General features: G+C 39.3%; 1 protein-coding gene and 1 long non-coding RNA gene across 3 annotated transcripts; both read left to right on the top strand.

Moving 5' to 3' along the window:
- Positions 1 to 2,372: 2,372 nt before the first annotated feature.
- Positions 2,373 to 22,751, top strand: LOC143136622 (NLR family CARD domain-containing protein 3-like). 2 transcript variants are annotated; one of them, XM_076297346.1, is made up of 6 exons: positions 2,373 to 2,556; positions 3,313 to 5,158; positions 17,144 to 17,314; positions 17,910 to 18,083; positions 19,576 to 19,619; positions 21,258 to 22,751. In XM_076297346.1, exons 1-6 carry the CDS (start codon positions 2,469 to 2,471, stop codon positions 21,800 to 21,802), a joined length of 2,868 nt encoding a protein of 955 aa, XP_076153461.1. In that variant the 5' UTR covers positions 2,373 to 2,468; the 3' UTR covers positions 21,803 to 22,751. The 2 variants fall into 2 exon arrangements, with proteins under 2 accessions (XP_076153461.1, XP_076153452.1); XM_076297337.1 differs by lacking the exons at positions 17,144 to 17,314; positions 17,910 to 18,083; positions 19,576 to 19,619; positions 21,258 to 22,751 and having other exon boundaries at positions 2,373 to 2,481; positions 3,313 to 5,162.
- On the top strand, positions 6,801 to 7,844 carry LOC143137634 (uncharacterized). The gene is made up of 3 exons (XR_012990040.1): positions 6,801 to 6,925; positions 7,578 to 7,683; positions 7,795 to 7,844. It is a non-coding gene; the product is annotated as an uncharacterized LOC143137634 (long non-coding RNA).
- Positions 22,752 to 24,020: the final 1,269 nt, after the last annotated feature.

Genomic DNA, 24,020 nt, shown 5'->3' with positions numbered 1-24,020 from the left:
TTGCTGATCCTAGCACTTACCACCTGTCTTGAACTGACTGTTTAAAAACAGCACTCACTGATGCACTTATTCTTACTGTACTCAACCTTTTTTGTAATGTAATGTAAAGTTGCTTGGTAGGGGGCCGAGGGGGATCTCATGGCCATAGCCAGCTAAGACAATAGTGAGCAACAAGTCCCCACACAGATGTACATTGACTGTGAAAGGCATGCTTTAGAAATGCAAAAGATTGGCCAAAAAGACTGGTCTTACAGTAACCACCTAGTGGAAGTACAATTGTAATGGTTTAAAATCTGGGCATTGTCTTCTTGATTGCTGCCTGTAACACATTCAAATTATTAGATTCTGTGTAAATTATGTACAAATGATTAAAGTGTACAAATTAGTATAATGACATTTCAACAAAATCCAGTTCTAATTTCTTTATATTTCAATATTAGTAGTAGGTCTGGTATGTCTGTCTTTTGTGAAATGATAGATAGATAGATAGATAGATAGATAGATAGATAGATACTTTATTGATCCCCAAGGGGAAATTCAAGATGGAATGGATCCTTTAAATCTGTGAATCTGGACTTGTATCTGTTTTCAGAATATAATAGAATAATGCTTATTACACATTTTAATCAGTAGATTGTCTGAGGAGCAATTAGTCCAAGTATTCTTTGTCTGATGTTCTTGCAGATTAAGGGCTGATCTGACCCAGGATCAGTCCAGGTGTGGAGTGTGTGAGCAGGTACTGAGGGACCCAGTCATCACCACCTGTGGACACAGTTTCTGCAGGCAGTGCATCAGCAGCTATTGGGACAGGGTTCCCGCGGATCCTTAAAAAGTCTTAAAAAGTCTTAAATACAACTTTCGGTTTTTAAGGCCTAAAAATGTCTTAAATTGTCTGGGATGTCTTGAATTTTCGAAAGGGAGGTATTACATTTATGGGACCGCCAGCAAATGAGCGAGTGCAAGAGAGCGAGTGAAATGTCTCCATCAGGTTTCGTGTATTTAAAAAGCAATGTATAAGTGACTATGAGGCTGCGGGAGATAGTGTAGTGGTTGCAGAGTGAAGATGTTTTTCACGGGTGTGGTTAAAGGTGTGAAAACGGTAATAATACAGTAGGCTATGAACAAATATGCCTGACGTTTTCGTGCAGAGGCCTGAGGGATACGCAGGTAGCCTACGTGAGCGGGAGAAAGAGTTGGTAAGCCAGTTAGCGATAGGTTGGCCATACTTTCGAATTTAGGCCTTACATATGGATTTTAAAAGCCCTGTCTGCGTCCGGCGCAGCCTCAAACCGGACGCTCATTTTTCCTCCTTTTTGGAGTTGCGCTGGGCATCTAGAATCTTTGCTCGGACGCAGCAACGTTTCACAAACTATGGACGCGAAGACTGCTGGTCAAATGATGCGCAGTGCTTCTGTCACTTGTCTGATCATTTGCTGCGCAATTTATGAAGGAACCACGGACTGACATAAAAAGAAGACAAACGTTTTCGCAGTCAGGAGGAAATACTGTACATGTTAAGTTGATCTTTCCAGCGTGTGTTGCTGGCCTAGCCTAGGGAAGAAAATATCTGTCTAAGTTGTACCTGTAATATCTGTCAGCAGCTTTCTTGCCAGCGTTTCCCAGTAGGCCTAGCCTACTTCGCAAAAGTTGTGAAATAATAACCGCATATTTTTTGAATGTCGGCAACTGGCTACATAAAAAAACGTGCATTCATAATACGTGCGTGTTTGAGATGAAACCAGCAGTTTTCAGCAGGATCATGCCAGGAGGACCTCTTAATTTAAAACAAGTCAATGGTTTTACAATGTTTCAGTCAAGCTTTGATTGGTTTAGATACAACTGGTATGCAAAATGTAAAGTAGTGGATTAACTTTAATTTGCTGTGCTGCATATGGGACAAGATGCACATTGTAAATTATATAAAGTAGGCCTATTAAAATATTTAAATAGCTTAGTCTAACTTTGAAAAAAATATTGAAGGGAATCCAGTCCAGTGCACATGTCTTTGGCAAGTACTACAGACACAGGTGAAGAACAGTCAGCCTCAGCCAGTAAGCACAACCAGATATGTACAGCCAGCTTCAAAAGCAAGCAGCCCAGACCCTAAAATTGGGCATTTATAGCTGTGAAGGTAATTCACACACAATTATTTTTCTTTCGCCAAAATATATTTGGTAACTTCTGTAGACATCCAAAATGGGGTGGGGGTTAAAATTAGTAGAAAAAAAAAACTATTGCTTAAAACAGTTTTAAGTTGTCGTATGTATCTTTTTGCTGTGGTATAGTCTTAATTTTTTCATTTAGATGTCTTGAAAAGGTCTTAAAAGTCTTTAAATTTGCACTTGGAAAATTTGCAGATACCCTGTTGGGAGCAGCCTGCACTACCAGGAGACCAAGTCTGTCCCCAGTGTGCAAAGACATGCAGAACCCAACCTCCTCTACAGCCTCCTCTGGATGAACACACAGATATGAGCACACAGGGTGAACACACAGGCCTGATCAACAGCGTAAGACACCTGCACACTGAACATACACCAGGCAGAAAGAGGGAACTAGGTGAGTACACATTTTGGACATTTTGGCTTTTTAGAGAGATTAATACTTTATTCATCCCTGGGTTAAATTTTAGAAATCCAGTAGCTTATACAACCATAATACAACACACATACATACACACATACAGTATATCTCACATACATAAAAATCACTCACAGAAATGTAAAAATGAAAGGAACCATATGTAAGATTGTGGCCAAAACTGGTACTGCAATCACTTTCAAATTACTGTAGAGCGGTGTATCCCCTCCCCCTCGCCCCTGACTCAAGGTTGCCAACCTGGATGCCGAAGACTTTGTGATTAGTAGATAGGTGGAGAGGTGGAGGGTGGTGCATCAGGCCAAAACACAACATGACATGACAAAACATAACATCAACATCAGTTGAGGGCTGCAACTTCACTTTTTAAATGACAATATCCTGGCCGGAAATATTTGAAATTAACATGATTTATTAATGTCTAGTGACCTATCAGGACCATTTTATGATTAATTGAAATACATTTCTTACATACGGTTCCTTTAAAGAGCGATTGAAGTGATTACAAAAGTCTGGTATGGACTGACTATGTAATGCATTGACCATGTTAAGGGGCTATGGGTTGAGTGTGTGCAATGGTGGTAGTGCAAAAGTGAACAGTGCAGGGATTGAACAGTGCATTTTAAACTTTGTATTGATTTAATGGTTTTCTGAGAAGTAAAGTAATGTTATCAAACTGAACAATTGTAATTTTCAAATGTTGTCATTTTTAAACAGATGAGGACCTGAGGAGAGTTATAAAGAATCACAAAGCCAGTCTAAAGAGGAGGTTTGAGAACATATCTGAAGGCATAATCAAACCAGGAGCTGAGACACCCCTCAATAAGATCTACACAGAGCTCTACATCACAGAGGGAGAGAGTGAAGGGGTGAATAAGGAACATGAGGTTTGGCAGATAGAGTCAGCATCCAGATCTCAGTCCACAGAAGACACACCAATCGACTGCAATGACATATTCAAGCCCTTACCTGGACAGGAGAAGCACATCAGAACTGTAATGACCAAAGGTGTTGCTGGCATTGGAAAAACAGTCTCAGTACAAAAGTTCATTCTTGACTGGACAGATGGGGCAGCCAATCAGGATGTAGATTTTATGTTCCCCCTTTCTTTCCGTGAGCTGAATATAGTCAGGGGTGATCAGTATAGTCTTCACAGGCTCCTGCTTGACTTCCACCCTGAGCTGAAGGAGCTAAATGATGGTGAAGGATACAAAGACTGTCAGGTTGTGTTTATCTTTGATGGTTTGGATGAGAGTCGGTTGAGTCTGGATCTGGAACAGAACAGTAAGTTGTCTGATGTGAAACAATCAGTGGATGTTCTGATGACAAGCCTCATTCAGGGAACTCTGCTTCCCTCTGCACTCATCTGGATAACCTCACGACCAGCTGCAGCCAGTCAGATTCCTGCTCAATACATCGACCAGGTAACAGAAGTACGAGGCTTCAATGACCCACAGAAGGAAGAATACTTCAGGAAGAGAATCAGTGATGAGAGTCAGGCCAACAGAATCATCTCACACATAAAGGCATCCAGGAGTCTCCATATTATGTGCCACATTCCAGTCTTCTGTTGGATTGCAGCCACTGTACTTCAGCAGATGCTTGGACAGGACAACACCCAAGAAATTCCCACAACTCTGACTGAGATGTTCATACACTTCTTGCTGATCCAGACAACTCGGAAGGATCAGAAATATCAAGAAAGACAAGAAACAGATAAGAAGAGGCTCTTGAGATCACAGAAAAAAATACTACTGAAGCTGGCAGAACTGGCTTTCAAGAGTCTAGAGAATGGCAACCTCATGTTTTATGAGGAAGACCTGAAAGAGTGTGGAATTGATGTCAGTGAAGCCTCAGTGTATTCTGGCATGTGCACTGAGATCTTCAAGACAGAATCTGTGGAATCTCAACAGAAGAAGGTCTACTGCTTTGTGCATCTTAGTGTCCAGGAGTTTCTGGCAGCTGTGTTTGTGTTTCACTCGTATTTGGCTAAGAACCTTGAAGCTCTGAAATCCCTCATCAGTGATGAGCAGAGAGATGAACTCAATCCGTCAATGTTATCTTCTCTTAAATCAGTATTAGGATTACAAACTGAAGACAACTTACATGTGTTACTTAAGAGTGCAGTTGATAAGGCTTTGGAGAGCCAGAACGGACACCTGGATCTCTTTCTTCGCTTCCTTATGGGAATTTCTCTGGAGAGCAATCACAGACTTCTGCAAGGTCTACTGAGCCGCACACACAACAGCTCAAATAGCATCAAGGAAACATGTCAGTACATGAAGGAGCTCAACAGAGAAGGTCTCTCTCCTGAACGATGCATCAATCTTTTCCACTGCTTATTTGAAATGAAGGATGATTCCATGCACAAAGAAATTCAGACATACTTGTCATCACCAAAGAACATCAAACAGGAGTTATCTCCTGCCCACTGTTCAGCACTGGCCCACATGCTTCTGATGTCTGAGGAGGTGCTGGATGAGATTGACCTGAAGAAATACAACACATCAGATGAGGGACGCAGGAGACTGATCCCAGCTGTGAGGTGCTGCAGAAAGGCACGGTGAGTTTCTGATGGAGAGACTGTGCTAACTATAGCGACTAAATATAATGTTAAGTCACTATTCTACTACAAGCTGGGGTGAACCCAGACTAACCTGGTCCTAAAAATAATGGGTTTGTCACTCATAACTTTAGGACTCCTAATTTTTTTGACTAAGAGTAATTCACAAAGCATTTTAGCCCTAAAAGTAGCACTTAAGACTGGGACAGCTTAAAAGAAGTCGAGAGGACTCCTAACTCTCAAACAATCCTAAGGCGCTTTTTGTGGCATTTCACGTCACGATGCCGATGTTTTGAAATTAACATGCGGTTCCAGGAGCTGTCAATCGCGAGGGAATAATTGTCCATTGTAATTAAGGGATGCAATAACGCCACCAACAACCAAAACCATTCATTGCATGTAAACTAAATGTAACGTTTTATTGTGAATCAAATTGTTTCTCCTCTTTGCCAATGTAGGCCTATGTGTCTTCTTAAAGATTAATTTAAAACCTGTTGCAAAGATACTGCTTCAAACTGCAAAGATAGGCCTACTGTATTTCATTATGCTACTAGGCTACAGTATTTGATTTGTGTTACTCTTTATTCATTTAGGCTATTTATTAATCATCATGCTAGCCTCGTGAGACCATCCTGATCTCGCGAGCTTCAGGGTTTCACTCGCAGATCAGTCTGGATACTTTCCGTTAAAGAGAATTTGGAGCAGTTCACAAAACGAACGTCCAATCAGCGTTGGCTTTGAGGCGGGTTGAGGTGTGACGCAACGAACAACATGACGGCATCCACAGATGAGATGAGCATAGCTATCGCGCAAGTTTTATTCAAATTAGAAACTATTCCTGGGTAAGCTGTGAAGCTATGAGTCTCAGCCATGCAGCTGGGAGGAATGAAAGACAGACATCCTCCACGGCTGATTCCAGTTCACAATGGAGGAATATACTTTCTTCAGAAGTGTAGGGCCTACCGTGAAAACTTGATGGGAATTGTCGTTGATTAGGTTCATGTCACATACAAATGGTAAGTTAAAACATCTTAACGTTAGTCACGTTACCTAACTTATTTGTAGCCTATGTTAAACGAAGGCATTAGAAGAACACTTTGTTCATCTAATTGGTTGATTTGGCCCGTCGATAACCAACAAAGGTAGTGATAGACAGATGGTTTATCCAATCAGCTAACCAGTATTTCCGCCCCTTCCCAAAAGTTCTTTAATGAAAAGTTCCCAGATGGATATGCGGAGCAAATCCATCTGGCGGAGTCAGGTCCCAGATAGCAAGCATAGTCGGCCCGATTCTGGCTGAGTGCTGGCAGTGTCGGCTGAGGTCCGAGTCGGCTGAAGCACAGTAAACACAGTCGGCCCGATCCTGGCTGAGTGCTGCCACTGTCGGCGGAGTTTCAGGTCGGCTGAGGCACTGTTTCCTTGAATGGGCCGACACTGACACGCAGTAGTTGGGCTGATTACTGAGTGTATTATTTGGCCCGATTGGGGTTTGATGGGCTACTGCCAGTTTTCGAATCAATCTCGGCAGACGGATTTCATACAGTGTGTGGCCCGATACTTCAGGAACGAACAATGATCAGTATCGCGGCTGTTGGCGGCAAAAATGAAACATTTAGCGACAGCCGGACGCTAAGTTAAACGTACATGGCCCAATTCTGTAAAGTGACTGTCGGCCCATTATATGTGGAAGAGCCACGAGCAGAGCAACTGTTCAGTTTGAAACCAGCAGGACGGCGCGAAACTGTCTCGTTTTGGACACTGCCTGTGGTAAGTAACATGCAACTTTACCTTTACCTGTTATTGCATGTAAATCATTATGAATGTACGTAGGCTTATTATTGCAGACAAAGTTTAACAAGTAGCATAACAAGAATGGGTGTTTCAATCTAACCCCCTTGACGATGACGAAGCTAGCGGTAACATACGTTTTTCTTAGCCTACTTTGTTGGCCTAATTACCGTTAACGTCAGTGTTGGTAGTTAGTCAAAAACGTTCAGTGCTGTAACGTTAGCTATACTTGCATAATTATGTGGTTTTCAAAGAAAAGTGTGATCTAATAATTTTAGAAATAGCTTAACAGTTAAACAGTATTGCATGACTTATAGCGATTGGTAATTGGGCATTTCATCGTTATCTATTCCAACTTCAGGCACTAGGCAGGCAGGACTGAGACTGTATGCCTTAAGAGAGTGTGTGTGTGTGTGTGTGTGTGAGTGTGTGTGAGAGAGAGAGAGAGAGAGAGAGAGAGAGATTGTAGCAGGGTGGGTCCTGTCCTGGTCATGTAACGCTCATCAAAATCTGTATTTTAAGGTCGTTCTGTACTGAGGGGTTGTTTATGATCATGTAATCATTTTGAACACATATACTTCCATTACATTAACCTAACGTTACTGTGACTTTTTTTAAATGTACACCTCAGAATCCAGGCCACACTGACCAGAGACCTGCCTGCACTCTTTTGGATGAAGAATACATGTGTGAACCATTTCTTGTGTTGGAAAAACAGGAGACCTGAAGAGCTCTTGGTAAGTTGTACATTGATTTAATAGAATAAGTAATACGTTTTTGTTTAGATGAGCCAAATCATAGGAATCAGCTTTCATCTAGGCCTGTGTTTTGTGATGTGTCATTTTTAGATGCTTTTGGTTTGCCTCATCCATTATGTCAGCAAAGAACAGGAGTGGGCGTGAAGGAAGTCCACAAGCCTTTGTGCTTCAGGTCTGTATGTGTTGACAAATATGTCTTGCTCTTGGTGATTGTCATTGGTAATATATCAGCATTTAACAATCACACAATGTCAATGTTGCCCAAAATAACTACCAGGGAGGTGTTACCAAGACAGCTGCAGAGTGGCAAGACTGGGCTTTAGTAATATTTTGTCAGACAGTAAAGGATAAATAGTTTTTTTCTTTTCTTTTGAAATGACATGCTGTCCATGCATCTCAAATTGAAGGATGGATGGAAAGAACTCTTTGATCAACCCCCACAGAGAGCTGAGGTGGCTATCTGTAAGTATATTTGAGTGGACAAACAGAACTTCTCTGACAGATGACATGTTGAAATCTTGCTTTAGACCTCATAATGATCTTATAATATTATTGTATACCTAAATGCAGTTTGGAGACACCCCCGGCTGGTAGTGCTGCTGAAACTGGTGGAGGCAACAATGAAGCGGCAACAGAAAGAGAAGGCAGGTGGCAAAGGTTGCTGCTATTGAAAAATACTTTGAGAGTGAGTATGTGTGCATGTATGTAGCTGGGTAGGTCATGGTACATGGTACAAAAATACAGAATTTAAAGCACTAGCACAACACTTGACTCACAACCCACAACTACTGACAATGGAATTACTCTTTTAGAGTGAGTGAGTGAGGGAGAGAGATAGAATATTTCTGTAAATGTTTAATGTTAATTTAGAATAATTTATTTCTTTGAATCATTATACAGTTTTAAAATGTTTATTGTTTGTGTTTTTGTATATGAAAGATGTCGATTGTTGTAGATAAAAGTAGATTGTATATTTTAATTTAACTTTAATTTCTAAAGTGATATGTAAAAGCTTGTATAATTTTATTTTGTTTGTATGTTTTATTTGCAAGGTTGTGTTTGTCAAACTTGTTAATAAAAGTAGCTTGTGCTTTTAATTACTAGTTCTGGATTTGTGTTTATTTTCAAGTACTTTTGGTAGTTAATGGGCCACATGTGGCCCGGGAACCCAGCCGACATTCAGCCAACACTCAGTAAGATCAGTTTTATAGTGCGTGGGCCAGTACAGGCCCAGAGGCCCAGCCGACACTCAGCCAACACTCAGTCAGATCAGTTTTATAGTGCGTGGGCCAGTACAGGCCCAGCCGACACTCAGCCAACACTCAGTCAGATCAGTTTTACAGTGCGTGGGCCAGTACAGGCCCAGAGGCCCAGCCGACACTCAGCCAACACTCAGTTATATAGTGTGTGGGCCAGACCTGGGCCAACAGAATGCATGACAGTCATTTCACAGTGTGTGGGCCACACCTGGGCCAACAGAAGCAATAAGAGTCATTTCACAGTGTGTGGGCCACACCTGGGCCAACAGTTCCAATAAGAGTCATTTTACAGTGTGTGGGCCAGACCTGGGCCAACAGAAACAATGAGAGTCATTTTGCAGTGTGTGGGCCACATCTGGGCCAGAGGAAATTCTTTGTGTCAGTTATCAGTAACTGGGCCATTGTTGGGCCAGAGGCCCAGCCAGAACTGGGCCAACACTCACAAAACCCTGAGGCAAGGTAGTGGGCCAGAGGTGGGCCGGTCAACTTTTGCTATCTGGGTTGGCGCTAATATCATTGGAAATCTTAGATTCCGCACGTTCACCTGATGTGTGATATCATATGTATAGGTTTAGTTTAGTTGAACCTCATCTGCCAGGTATTTGACCTACCAGGTTGACACTTCAGCGTGAAAAATACTCAATAATACTCAAAGCATACCTGAAGCCGGGGAAATGCGGGGGGAATGCGCCTGGGACGGCTTCTGAAGTAGCATCGCAAATGAGAGAAAATTTAGAAAATTCCACAGACGGGGTGCTCTTGAACCCTCTCACCGTCTCTGAAAGCATAACCATGGTTCAACAGGTAGATCTATAGATAGGCTAAACTCATTTTTCAGGCATCTGACCGACCGGGTTGACACTTCAGCGTGAGAAATCGGGGGTGTGGCGTGTGAGTGTGTGAAACTAATCAAATGCGTGTGTCTCACGGCCAAAGCGTGAGAGTTGGCACCTATGCGATGGTTAGATTGTTCAATAGCCCTATACGGAATGCATGTCTTCGCCAAAAATGACAAAATAGGATGTTATATTAATAATGCAAATGAACGGCAAACTCTGAAATATAGTCTGAAATGAGATGTTATTATCATTCAGACAACAGGGGTATACAAAAAAATCTGATTGTAGCTTACAGCAGCCGACTATTAAGTTTATAACGTTGTGGACGGCCACCAAGCGTCTTCTGCCCCACGGCTGCGCACGCATCTAGTTTTGTTGGTAAACGGGAAACCCGTGGGGTTTGGGTGACGTCGCACTCGCAGTCGCTGCCTAGCAACCGGGACAGTTAGAAAACAGAGAAGACATGAAGCTACACGGTTTTGACAGTGGGATGAAAAAGTTACTAAAAAGGCTACACGCTGTCATAACAGTCCAGTCTACTGTAGTAAAGTTAGGTCGTACAGTCACTGAGGTTGATAGTCACGTATTATTTTCAGTATGAGTCTGTTGAGTCAACATTGCGGAGGTAAGCAGTTAGTAGCTGGATGTGGCAGTTGTTTGAGGGAAGACGTTAACGTTAGCTGCTAGTCATTTGGTGACTGAAGCGGTAAGTGCTAGTGCTAACTAGATCAGCAAGAGAGTATTAACACATCCCGGTACAAACGTCTTGGGAGCTGTTTACTGTCGATCGGGAAGGACAGAGAAGAGGGAGTGTCTGCCATACGTTAGTGAGACTAAGTTAACGTTAACGTTACAACTTGGTGGACATTGGAAAAGCCTCGAGTGGAAACTGTTAGCCTGGAAGAAGCTCACCGCGCGCGCAGCCAACCTTCCCAACTCAACAGCGATTCTCAGGGCAACGGTCGCCTCGCGTCTTCCCTACCGTGGTAAAGTTGGTTTTATATTGGACGTTGGATATTCGACACATTCGAAAAATCTATTTAGCACTGACTACGAGGGTCGAGTTTGTGTCAAACCAACTTTAATGTGTTTAAACAAGGCCTGCCTATATTACACAAAGCTTCTTTTGTCCAAAAACCCATGTTTTGATTTTATGAATTTTTTAGGCTGATAAAAGATTTCAATCTATTATGCGGCTTCACCTTTTGACTTACCCATACTAAAACACATCTCCTGAACTCGGCTTACTGCCCTTTCTAGTACACAAAGCTTCTTTTTCCCTAAAACCTACTCTTTGATTTTATACAATTTTTAATGTTAAATGTTTCAAATCTATTATGCGGCTTGCCCTTTTGACCTACCCATGTCAAAACACATCTGGTGAACTCGGATTACTGCTCTATATAGTACACAAAGCTTCTTTTTTCCAAAAATCCATTCTTTGATTTTATAAATATTTTTTAATGTAAAAAAAATGCTTTAAATGCTTTAAATCTATTATGCGGCTTGACCTTTTGACCTAACCATGTCAAAACACATCTGTTGCACTCAGCTAACTGCCCTACATAATACACAAAGCTTCTTTTTTCCAAAAACTCACTCTTTGATTTTATATTAATTTTTTACTATTCAAAAATGCTATGAATCTATTATGCGAATTGACCTTTTGACCAACCCATGTCAAAACACATCTGCTGCACTCAGTTAACTGCCCTACATAGTACACAAAGCTTCTTTTTTTCAAAAACTTACTCTTTGATTTTATATACATTTTTTACTATTCAAAAATGCTATAAATCTATTATGCGGCTTGACCTTTTGACCTACCCATGTCAAAACACATCTGTTGCACTCAGCTAACTGGCCTTCATAGTACACAAAGCTTATTTTTTCCAAAAACTCACTCTTTGATTTTATATTAATTTTTTACTTTATAAAAATGCTATAAATCTATTATGCGAATCGACCTTTTGACCTACCCATGTCAAAACACATCTGCTGCACTCAGCTAACTGCCCTACATAATACACAAAGCTTATTTTGTCCAAAAACTTACTCTTTGATTTTATATTAATTTTTTATTATTCAAAAATGCTATAAATCTATTATGTGGCTTGACCTTTTGACCTACCCATGTCAAAACACATCTGCTGCACTCGGCTAACTGCCCTACATAGTACACAAAGCTTCTTTTTTCCAAAAATGCACTCTTTGATTTTATATTATTTTTTTATTATTCAAAAATGCTATAAATCTATTATGTGCCTTCACCTTTTGACCTACCCATGTCAAAACACATCTGTTGCACTCGGCTAACTGCCCTACATAGTACACAAAGCTTCTTTTTTTCAAAAACGCACTCTTTGATTTTATATTATTTTTTTACTATTCAACAATGCTATAAATCTATTATGTGCCTTCACCTTTTGACCTACCCATGTCAAAACACATCTGGTGAACTCGGATTACTGCTCTATATAGTACACAAAGCTTCTTTTTCCCAAAAATCCATTCTTTGATTTTATAAATATTTTTTAATGTAAAAAAAATGCTTTAAATGCTTTAAATCTATTATGCGGCTTGACCTTTTGACCTAACCATGTCAAAACACATCTGTTGCACTCAGCTAACTGCCCTTCATAGTGCACAATGCTTCTTTTTTCCCAGAAACTCACTCTTTGATTTTATATTAATTTTTTACTATTCAAAAATGCTATAAATCTATTATGCGGCTTGACCTTTTGACCTACCCATGTCAAAACACATCTGTTGCACTCAGCTAACTGCCCTACATAGTACACAAAGCTTCTTTTTTTCAAAAACTTACTCTTTGATTTTATATACATTTTTTACTATTCAAAAATGCTATAAATCTATTATGCGGCTTGACCTTTTGACCTACCCATGTCAAAACACATCTGTTGCACTCAGCTAACTGGCCTTCATAGTACACAAAGCTTATTTTTTCCAAAAACTCACTCTTTGATTTTATATAAATTTTTTACTTTATAAAAATGCTATAAATCTATTATGCGAATCGACCTTTTGACCTACCCATGTCAAAACACATCTGCTGCACTCAGCTAACTGCCCTACATAATACACAAAGCTTATTTTGTCCAAAAACGTACTCTTTGATTTTATATTAATTTTTTATTATTCAAAAATGCTATAAATCTATTATGTGGCTTGACCTTTTGACCTACCCATGTCAAAACACATCTGTTGCACTCAGCTAACTTGCCTACATAGTACACAAAGCTTCTTTTTTTCAAAAACGCACTCTTTGATTTTATATACATTTTTTACTATTCAAAAATGCTATAAATCTATTATGTGCCTTCCCCTTTCGCCTTACCCATATCAAAACACATCTGCTGCACTCGGTTAACTGCCCTACATAGTACACAAAGCTTCTTTTTTTCAAAAACGCACTCTTTGATTTTATATTAATTTTTTACTATTCAAAAATGCTATAAATCTATTATGCGACCTGACCTTTTGACCTACCCATGTCAAAACACATCTGCTGCACTCAGCTAACTGCCCTTCATAGTACACAAAGCTTATTTTTTTCCAAAGCCCACTCTTTGATTTTATAGATGTTTTATTATCAAAAAATGCTATAAATCTATATTATACATTTATTGAAAATTTAAAGAAATCCAGTTGATTTACACAGCCAAATGGAACTTTGGATGAAAAACAAAATATAGTTAACTTAATAAATATAAATGATGTATGTCTACCTACAAAGAGGTAGCTTGTTTTTTTGCATTTTTGAATAGTAATAAATTAATATAAAATCAAAGAGTGAGTTTTTGGAAAAAAGAAGCTTTGTGTACTACTGTATGTAGGACAGTTAGCTGAGTGCAGCAGATGTGTTTTGACATGGCTAGGTCAAAAGGTGAAGGCACATAATAGATTTATAGCATTTTTGAATAGTAAAAAAATAATCTAAAATCAAAGAGTGCGTTTTTGAAAAAAAGAAGCTTTGTGTACTATGTAGGGCAGTTAGCCGAGTGCAACAGATGTGTTTTGACATGGGTAGGTCAGAAGGTGAAGGCACATAATAGATTTATAGCATTTTTGAATAGTAAAAAAATAATATAAAATCAAAGAGTGCATTTTTGGAAAAAAGAAGCTTTGTGTACTATGTAGGGCAGTTAGCCGAGTGCAACAGATGTGTTTTGACATGGGTAGGTCAAAAGGTGAAGGCACATAATAGATTTATAGCATTTTTGAATAGTAAAAAAATAATATAAAATCAAAGAGTGCATTTTTGGAAAAAAGAAGCTTTGTGTACTATGTAGGGCAGTTAGCCGAGTGCAGCAGATGTGTTTTGACATGGGTAGGTCAAAAGGTCAAGCCGCATAATAGATTTATAGCATTTTTGAATAATAAAAAATTAATATAAAATCAAAGAGTACGTTTTTGGACAAAATAAGCTTTGTGTATTATGTAGGGCAGTTAGCCGAGTGCAACAGATGTGTTTTGACATGGGTAGGTCAGAAGGTGAAGGCACATAATAGATTTATAGCATTTTTGAATAGTAAAAAAATAATATAAAATCAAAGAGTGCATTTTTGGAAAAAAGAAGCTTTGTGTACTATGTAGGGCAGTTAGCCGAGTGCAGCAGATGTGTTTTGACATGGGTAGGTCAAATGGTCAAGCCGCATAATAGATTTATAGCATTTTTGAATAATAAAAAATTTATATAAAATCAAAAAGTAAGTTTTTGGACAAAATAAGCTTTGTGTATTATGTAGGGCAGTTAGCTGAGTGCAGCAGATGTGTTTTGACATGGGTAGATCAAAAGGTCGATTCGCATAATAGATTTATAGCATTTTTATAAAGTAAAAAATTAATATAAAATCAAAGACTGAGTTTTTGGAAAAAATAAGCTTTGTGTACTATGAAGGCCAGTTAGCTGAGTGCAACAGATGTGTTTTGACATGGGTAGGTCAAAAGGTCAAGCCGCATAATAGATTTATAGCATTTTTGAATAGTAAAAAATGTATATAAAATCAAAGAGTAAGTTTTTGAAAAAAAGAAGCTTTGTGTACTATGTAGGGCAGTTAACTGAGTGCAGCAGATGTGTTTTGACATGGGTTGGTCAAAAGGTCAATTCGCATAATAGATTTATAGCATTTTTGAATAGTAAAAAATTAATATAAAATCAAAGAGTGAGTTTTTGGAAAAAATAAGCTTTGTGTATTATGTAGGGCAGTTAGCTGAGTGCAACAGATGTGTTTTGACATGGTTAGGTCAAAAGGTCAAGCCGCATAATAGATTTAAAGCATTTAAAGCATTTTTTTTACATTAAAAAATATTTATAAAATCAAAGAATGGATTTTTGGGAAAAAGAAGCTTTGTGTACTATATAGAGCAGTAATCCGAGTTCACCAGATGTGTTTTGACATGGGTAGGTCAAAAGGGCAAGCCGCATAATAGATTTGAAACATTTAACATTAAAAATTGTATAAAATCAAAGAGTAGGTTTTAGGGAAAAAGAAGCTTTGTGTACTAGAAAGGGCAGTAAGCCGAGTTCAGGAGACGTGTTTTAGTATGGGTAAGTCAAAAGGTGAAGCCGCATAATAGATTGAAATCTTTTATCAGCCTAAAAAATTCATAAAATCAAAACATGGGTTTTTGGACAAAAGAAGCTTTGTGTAATATAGGCAGGCCTTGTTTAAACACATTAAAGTTGGTTTGACACAAACTCGACCCTCGTAGTCAGTGCTAAATAGATTTTTCGAATGTGTCGAATATCCAACGTCCAATATAAAACCAACTTTACCACGGTGTCTTCCCTGCCCACCAGTGACCAGTCTCCGCTGCTGGTCCTGCTAAGAGGTGTGTTGTGTTTGTGTGTCGCCTGAAATGTACTGTAGCCTACGGTTTGTTTTACACATTCTTTTAGCGACCTAGTGGAACAGTCAACGTAGACTAAACCTAACACGTAGACTAGTTAACACGGAGGATTTTTCTTAAAAGACGCTCGTTTGAACAGCCATCACGATCGGAAAGTCTGTTGGTCTCCATGGACTGAACTGATACATTGATGGACTTTTGTCACAGCAAAGGGTGTGTGTGTGTCTGTGCGTGCGTGTGTGTATGGATGGGATGGATGAGTGAACTAACCTGATGGGCTCAACCGATTGTGTTCCGTGGTTCGACTGCACTGCGCTGGCCTAACGTTACAGTATGTCATATGTGACGTGTTAAGTTGAAATATTCACTCCGGGGTTTCATGACGTATCTGGTGTGTACAGGGCTTCAGTACAACACTTCAGTATGTAATCTAGACCAGTGTTTTTCAACCTTTTTTGTGCCACGGCACACTTTGACACTTAAAATTCCAACGGCACACTAACATCCTGTGTGAAGAAAAAAATAAACATACCATAGCCTACAATTTCAAATAATACACAGATATGGCCTTATTATGGCTTCTATGCAAGACCTGCTCAATAAAACAAGCGCCCTCTGTTTCATTTGTAGGTGACAATATCTAATTTAATTGTTGTTATGAACTGGATATGTGATGATTCTGTGAATATTGGATATGGGGCCCCAGTTGTACAATGCCTGCATACCACAAATAGTGCAATCATACAATCAATGAGAGCATGTGGTTATAAATTATTTGATGCAACAGTTGCTTTTCTGGACCAGTGAGTGACAATTTTAATTTTTAATTTTCTGCAGCACACCTGATGATCTCTCACGGCACACTAGTGTGCCCCGGCACAGTGGTTGAAAAACACTGATCTAGACTAGAGAACCAGAAACATCAAGATGTAGTCTGGATTTATTTATTTATTTATGTGTTTATTTATTTATACATACTTACATTTACATAAGTGAGGATACATGGAATTGTGTCCCTACTGTGTAATCTCCACACAGAACAGAACATTTGATTTGCAGACTTAAGCAAAACACTCTTTATTCAAAAAACTTTTGAATAACAAAATACATTTCCTACTGTATAGTGTCTCCATACAGAACAACAGTGCATTTGATTGGCAGATACCATAATCAAGGAAAAGCGGGAAACCCAGGAGTAAATGTACTTCTAATGTAACTCTAGTGTTGTTTAACAAGTAGGCTACAGTATGTGTCCTGTTACTGTTACTGCAGAAGGACTCTAGTCCTCACTACAGGCAACAAATGAATCATGAATCAATCAATAATCAGCAAATCTAAATGCAGCATCAACTGTTTACACTGGTACCATTTTCTGTGCATTTTACTAAATTTAGTCGATTTGATTCAAAGTAACCTTGCATAGTGATATGTTGAGTTCTGTCATAATTCTGTCAAATGTTGTTGCAGATTTACTGACTGTAAACTCACAGATAAATCCTGTGAGATTGTTACTTCAGTTCTACAATCACCAAACTCCCTGCTACAGCTGGACTTGAGTGACAATGATCTGGGGGATTCAGGAGTTCAGCTTCTCTCAAAAGGACTGTCCAGTTTTAACTGCAAAATACACACATTAAGGTGGGTATACATTTTATTATCATCTTAGATTTCCTGATTAGGGAGAAAAACCATGACAATATAACACCAATTGGTCAGAACCAAAAAGTAGCATTGAACATGCTTAACCTTATTGCTTATGCTTAGAGTTTCAAAATCTGTTTCTGGATTGGTCTAGTCCGTGACACATTATGTTACAATAAAGTAATATGGCACGAGTGAGAGTGGCATCGGTAGCAGATATCACCATGGCTGTTATTTGCAATCAGGCACGAGGCCAGAGGCCAAGTACAGTGTGTTTTACATGGTGCCTGAACATTGATTTAGAGCACTGGAGCAGTTCTGTAGTGTATTGATATTTTCTATAATTTTTATTACTATTAATAATAATGCCTATTCTTACAGTCCACTGCCCAACAATGTCATTTAGGTACTGAATAGATATAGTGCTGATAGGAAGTTTTTTCAGTTAAATTTTGACAACTGTAAAAACAAATGTGTCTAATGAGGAGTGTGTACTAATTCAATATCTCCTCCACACTTCGCATCACAGTCATCATATTCAATTTACTAGAGTCTCTCTCTCTCTCTCTCTCTCTCTCTCTCTCTCTCTCAGGCTCTCTGATTGTCTCATCTCAGAGAAGGGTTGTGGTTTTCTTGCTTCAGCTCTGTCTTCAAACCCCTCCCGTTTAAAACTGCTTGATCTCAGCTACAATTATCCTGGAGAATCAGGACTGAAGCTGTTATCTGCTAGACTGGAGGATCCTGTCTGTAAACTGGAGATACTGAAGTATGTTCAGAAAGAACCCCCATTGTTGCACATTTAAACATTCAGCACGTTTTCTTGCCAGGAATAAACCGTTTTGAATCAGTCTACTGCCCAAATTCCATTTATGTCAATATTCCGTTTAACCTGTTTACAAGCAAGTAGAATGTCACATTTTGAGCATATTGCTGTTTACATAGCAATCGACATTATTCCAAATAAGTCAGTGACGCAGCCTAATAGGCTCCCAATGTCCTGACGTAAATCTCCACTGGTGGAATTCCCTCTTTTGGCTGCATAATACAACGTCTTCAGGGTCTTCCACCTGTATTTCACTTGTTCAAGCGTACATCGATAGCCATCCTCATCAAGTTTTTAACAAAACTTTTTAAAAACGTCGCTATTACGACATTTTCTCCCGTCGATGAACTCCATGACGTGCATGATTGCAAGACATAAGTTTGTCTACTCGTCTTTCAAAAAGTGTGTGCGTTGTTTTGCCATGATTAGGAAAGTGCCTGAGAGACAATCGGTTCATGTTATCCTAATTCTGTGGGAATTGAGCATGCGCAGGCCTACAACACTCTTCCTTCTGGGAGCATATTCCGTGTAAGGTGTTTTCATGACCCAATATTCCATTTAAAACAGGCTTTGGTTTATTAATAAACTGAATATGGCCTTTTTCGGTTCATTTCAATCAGAATAAGGTGTTTACAAGACACACGCATATTCGGTTTATTCCCAATAAACTGATTGGAAACCGTTTATTTGCTGCATGGAACCGTGCTGATTGTGTCCATTTTGGAGACTATAGTTATTTCTTCATACCGAGTGTACCGGCCTATTTTCAAATGTGTATTATAATAGCTGCTTTACACTGAAGTATATTTATCTCTTTGATGCAGCATGCAATAGTGCAAATATTTAGAGGTGCATTCAAATTCACAGCCGTAGCCAAATGTTGAGGAACCCTTTGCAAACAGTTTTCTGTTTGTGTGTAACTGTTCCGAGAAAGCATATTGACCATAAACATTCATGACTGTTTACCGAATCTGAACGCCTCTCAGATTCCAGGCTGCAAGATTAACAGAAAGACTTGTGTTGCTGGTGGTCCCTGATCATGCATTAAATAATGTAGTTTCACTGTTGGAAAGTGCATTTGTTATTCAGAGATAGTACTCAGGTTGCTCACTAACTCTATCTAAGTACAGGATAGACAGTGTTGGGGCTTTTTACTTCATGATTGTCTCCTTCTGAGAACTAAAGGAGCCTTGAGGCGTCACCTTGGGACAAGTGGGTGCCTTTGTATGCGTGTATGCGAAGCATATATGTTTATATATATACATACATATATATATATATATATATATATGTATATGTATAATTTATATATGGCAGCCGACTTTTCTGTGGGATAATAAATCACCTTACATTTCACAGGTGGCACAAATAGAAAATCAGCAGTGTTGACATCTGTCAAATGGTACATGTTTCTGACATTTTGCTTTTCTTACAGAACTGACCATGCTTTAGACAGAGAACGACCACGTTTGCTGAGATGTAAGTTCTTTTTTATTATTGTTTATTGTGTTGGTAGATTGAGTAAGAGTGTGTGTGTGTTTATGTGTGTGTGTGTGTGTGTGTGTGTGTGTGTGTGTTGGTAGATTGAGTAAGAGTGTGTGTGTGTGTGTGTGTGTGTGTGTGTGTGTGTGTGTGTTGGTAGATTGAGTAGGTGTGTGTGTTGGTAGATTGAGTAGGAGTGTGTGTGTGTGCTAGGGATGTAACGATTACCGGTATAATGGTAAACCGCGATAAAAATGTTGACGATAATAATTACCGTTTTCATTTCAAACATCATGATTATCACTGTTGATTACCGCGGTGTGGAAACCGTGTGTTTAATCCATCCCAGCTCCATCCGAGCCTGCTTTTGACATACAGTAGGCCTGGTACAATGGAACAAAACTGGTACCCTACTGATTCTGTTGTCTAATTGATGGTTTTAACTACTATTCGGATTAGGCTACACCTGATTTTAAAAGGCGGAACTCTAGCCACTCTGTACTCTGTCTTTTTATGTTCGCGTCCACATTAAATCCATTCCACTCGCGTTATCAGGAGAATACAGTAGCCTAATAAAGTTTTATTTTGAACGCTTACTTTGGTCTCACTCATTGCATCCAAATAACAGAAATAGCAAACTCCAAGTTATGGTAGGGTAAATTAAGCTATAAGCACATAGCCAATTAAACATGAAGAAAAAAGTGAACAGGACACTTTTTGAAACTATTTCAGCTTGTGTAGACCTATCAGTGCTTTCTGAACATATTGAACACACTTTTAGAAATACCGTGATGATACCGGAAACCGTGATAATTTTGGTCACTATAACCATGAGGTTAAATTTTCATACCGTTACATCCCTAGTGTGTGTGTGTGTGTGGGTAGATTGAGTAGGTGTGTGTGTTGGTAGATTGAGTAGGAGTGTGTGTGTGTGTGTGTGTGTGTGTGTGTGGGTAGATTGAGTAGGAGTATGTGTGTGTGTGTGTGTGTGTGTGGGTAGATTGAGTAGGTGTGTGTGTGTTGGTAGATTGAGTAGGATTGTGTGTGTGTGTGTGTGTGTTGGTAGATTGAGTAAGAGTGTGTGTGTGTGTGTGTGTGTGTTGGTAGATTGAGTAGGTGTGTGTGTTGGTAGATTGAGTAAGACTGTGTATGTGTGTGTGTGTGTGTGTGGGTAGATTGAGTAGGTGTGTGTTTTGGTAGATTGAGTAGGAGTGTGTGTGGGAAGATTGAGTAGGTGTGTGTGTTGGTAGATTGAGTAGGAGTGTGTGTGTGGGGGGGGGGGGGTAGATTGAGTAGGTGTGTGTGTTGGTAGATTGAGTAGGAGTGTGTGTTCCCATTCCACCCACTCCTCCTGTCTGCATATGTGTGTGTGTTCCCCATATTCTGATGTTCTCTCTGTATGTGTATGTGTATGTGTGTGTGTGTGTGTGTGTGTGTGTTGTTAAGGTGTGTGGGCGTATGTTTGTATTGACATACTGTGTGTGTGTGTGTGTGTGTGTGTGTGTGTGTTTGTTTGTTTGTGTTGAAATGGTGTGTGTGTGTTCTCATGTCATCTCTGTATGTGTGTGTGTGTGTGTTCTCATGTTATCTCTGTATGTGTGTGTGTGTTCTCATGTTCTCTCCTCTTGTCTGCAGATGCCTGTGATCTCACACTGGACCCAAACACAGCACACAGAAATCTCCCTCTCTCTGAGGGGAACAGAAAGGTGACAAGTTTGGAGAAGAAGCAGCCGTATCCTAAACACCCAGAGAGATTTGACTCCACATGGGATCCTCAGGTGTTGTGTAGAGAGGGTCTGACTGGACGCTGCTACTGGGAGGCTGAGTGGAGTGGAGATGATGGAGCTGAGATATCTGTGGCCTATAAAAGCACCAAGAGGAAAGGGGACGGTGATGACGTCACAATGGGACTGAATGCCAAGTCCTGGAGTCTGGAGTGCTCTGATCACAGTTACTATGTCCACCACAATAATAAACTCACTGACATACCTGCCCCCTCCTCCGGCTCCAGAACAGTAGGAGTTTACCTGGACTGGCCGGCCGGCACTCTGTCCTTCTACAGCGTCTCCACTGACACACTCACCCACCTGCACACGTTCCACTCCACATTCACTGAGCCCCTCTATCCAGGGTTTTGGGTTTATTATGGCTCCTCAGTGTCCCTGTGCAAGATCACATGAGCTCCTCCAATAGGTACATCCACCCTTTCTCTCTCTCTCTCTCCCTCTCTCTCTCTAATTCAGTGTGTGTGTGTGGTGTGTGTGTGTGTGTGTTTGTATGTTGTCTCTCTATTTCTCTTTCTTTCCCCCTTCCTTCTTTCCTCCCTCTCTCTCCTCCAACAGGTACATCCCCCCCCTCACTCTCCCTCTCTCTCTGTTTCTCTCTCTCTCTCTCTACTATCTACCCTCAGTCCCTTCGCTTCCTCTTTCTCTCTGTCTCTCATTCTCCTCCTTTGGGCTGATTTTCAGATTTGTGTGTGTGTGTGTGTGTGTGTGTGTGTGTGGTTTGTATGACACTGTAATGTAATACAGGCTTGTAGGCACAAGAAGCTCTTTTACAAACAACTTTAGTAAAGAGGGTATTTTTGCTTTGCATCAGATCTGGCATATCACACACATCAAGCTAATATAGCGTGTGTGTGTGTGTGTGTGGTTTGTTTAACACTGCTTTCTATTTAACAAACTGCCAAAATTCAGACTTAAATTCATCATCAAATTCAAGTCAAGACACTCCAACATTCCACAGTAACCATGTAACCGTAGCAACATCCATTGTGATGCTTGATCTGTGGCCTGGCAGTGGAGCAGGGCTTGTTGCTATGGCAATAGCTCCAGCTTTGGCCCATAGACTGTATAAAGAACTGCAGGAACACCAGTCACACACACTCCTGTTGATACACATGTGTAATGCTGAGATGCTGTTTAGATATTGATATGTATATTCAATTATATAATTACTGTTCTGGTGAAACTAAACAAATGCTGATATTGCTTTCTTTATATTATGCTCTTCTCCTAAAAATGAATGTGTGGATTATGAGAATGTTTCAACAACAACAATATGATGTATTCTGTTCTCCTTAAAGTTTAGTTATTTGCTGAATTTCTTTGAAAAAATATTTTCTGATCTGAGGTGTCAGTGGTTCTATACAGTATGTGTTGACATAAAACTTAAAATATGTAAATAAAATGTGTTTCTGACTTTAAATGTCTGAATAAAGATTCTGAAAGGAGATGTGATGAACCTGTTGTCAGTTGATTTGTTTTGTTGTTTTCTATGCCATAACAAAACAGAATATATGTGATTTTTATTTTGTGTTTTTTTTTCTTTTCTTCGAACTTCCTATTTCTGTAGTTGGACATGGCATGCATTGACCACCAAGATCATCTCTCTATTCAGTGCAACACTGTACCAGATTAGTGTATTGCAGTAGTATAATAACTAGGGCTGTCAAAATAACACATTAGCTTTGATTAATTAATTACAGAAATATTAAGGCATTAAAGAAAATAAAGCTCCTTAACATTTCGTGGTGACATTTGACACAGTGCAGTGTGGCTATAGTGACTGAAGGACGCAGACGAGAACGCTGCTTTGAATGAAACGTTTAGCCTACGTTTTAAAAAGAACGCCCAGTACAGACTAATCCTGTTGACAGGAGGATCAATCTACTCTACGGTAAGGAATTCCCGTTGCCTTCCATGGGAGTTCGTCAAGTCTGAAATATCACCAGAGCATGTTTAATAGGTAGCCTGGCCCAGGTAAAAATGAACTGTAAAATTTCATATTAAAACTGTAAAATACTTCATGGTTGAACTGTTAAAGTTCACTGTAAACAATCATCCATGTTTACAATTTTACTATAAAAGTTCATTGCATTTCGTGGTAATTTGGTCGAAATTACTTTGAAATTAACTGTCAAAGTTCATGGTGAAAACATTGAAATTAACTGTCAAAGTTCATGGTGAAAACATCAACTTGTGAATGTTTCACAGTTCAGCATTCACAGTTCTACTATGAAAATGTATAAATATGATATGTGAAATTTCATATTAAAACCGTAAAATACTTCATGGTTGAACTATTAAAGTTCACTTTAAAACAATCATCCATGTTTACATCCCTACTATGAAAGTTCATTGCAGTTCGTGGTAATTTGGTCGAAATTACTTTGAAATTAACTGTCAAAGTTCATGGTGAAAACATCAACTTGTGAATGTTTCACGGTTCAGCATTCACAGTTCTACTATGAAAATGTATAAATATGATATGTGAAATTTCATATTAAAACCGTAAAATACTTCATGGTTGAACTATTAAAGTTCACTTTAAAATAATCATCCATGTTTACAATTCTACTATGAAAGTTCATTGCAGTTCGTGGTAATTTGGTCGAAA

Source organism: Alosa pseudoharengus, unplaced genomic scaffold, assembly GCF_046254945.1.
Source record: "Alosa pseudoharengus isolate Yale_2024_CS ecotype anadromous, Long Island Sound unplaced genomic scaffold, YU_APseudo_1.1 YU_APseudo_1.1_scf_1, whole genome shotgun sequence".
NCBI lineage: Eukaryota > Metazoa > Chordata > Actinopteri > Clupeiformes > Clupeidae > Alosa > Alosa pseudoharengus.
The sequence above is the reverse complement of the archived record's forward strand: the minus strand, read 5'-3'. Positions and strand labels throughout refer to the sequence as shown.

What these genes read in the sequence shown, in the direction of transcription:
- LOC143136622 (XM_076297346.1), top strand. Translation starts at nt 2,469, where the DNA reads ATGAGCACACAGGGTGAACACACAGGCCTGATCAACAGCGTAAGACAC. An exon ending in AGGTGCTGCAGAAAGGCACG is followed by an intron (nt 5,159 to 17,143) that starts GTGAGTTTCTGA and finishes ATGTTGTTGCAG; the next exon opens with ATTTACTGACTGTAAACTCA. An exon ending in TGTAAACTGGAGATACTGAA is followed by an intron (nt 18,084 to 19,575) that starts GTATGTTCAGAA and finishes CTTTTCTTACAG; the next exon opens with AACTGACCATGCTTTAGACA.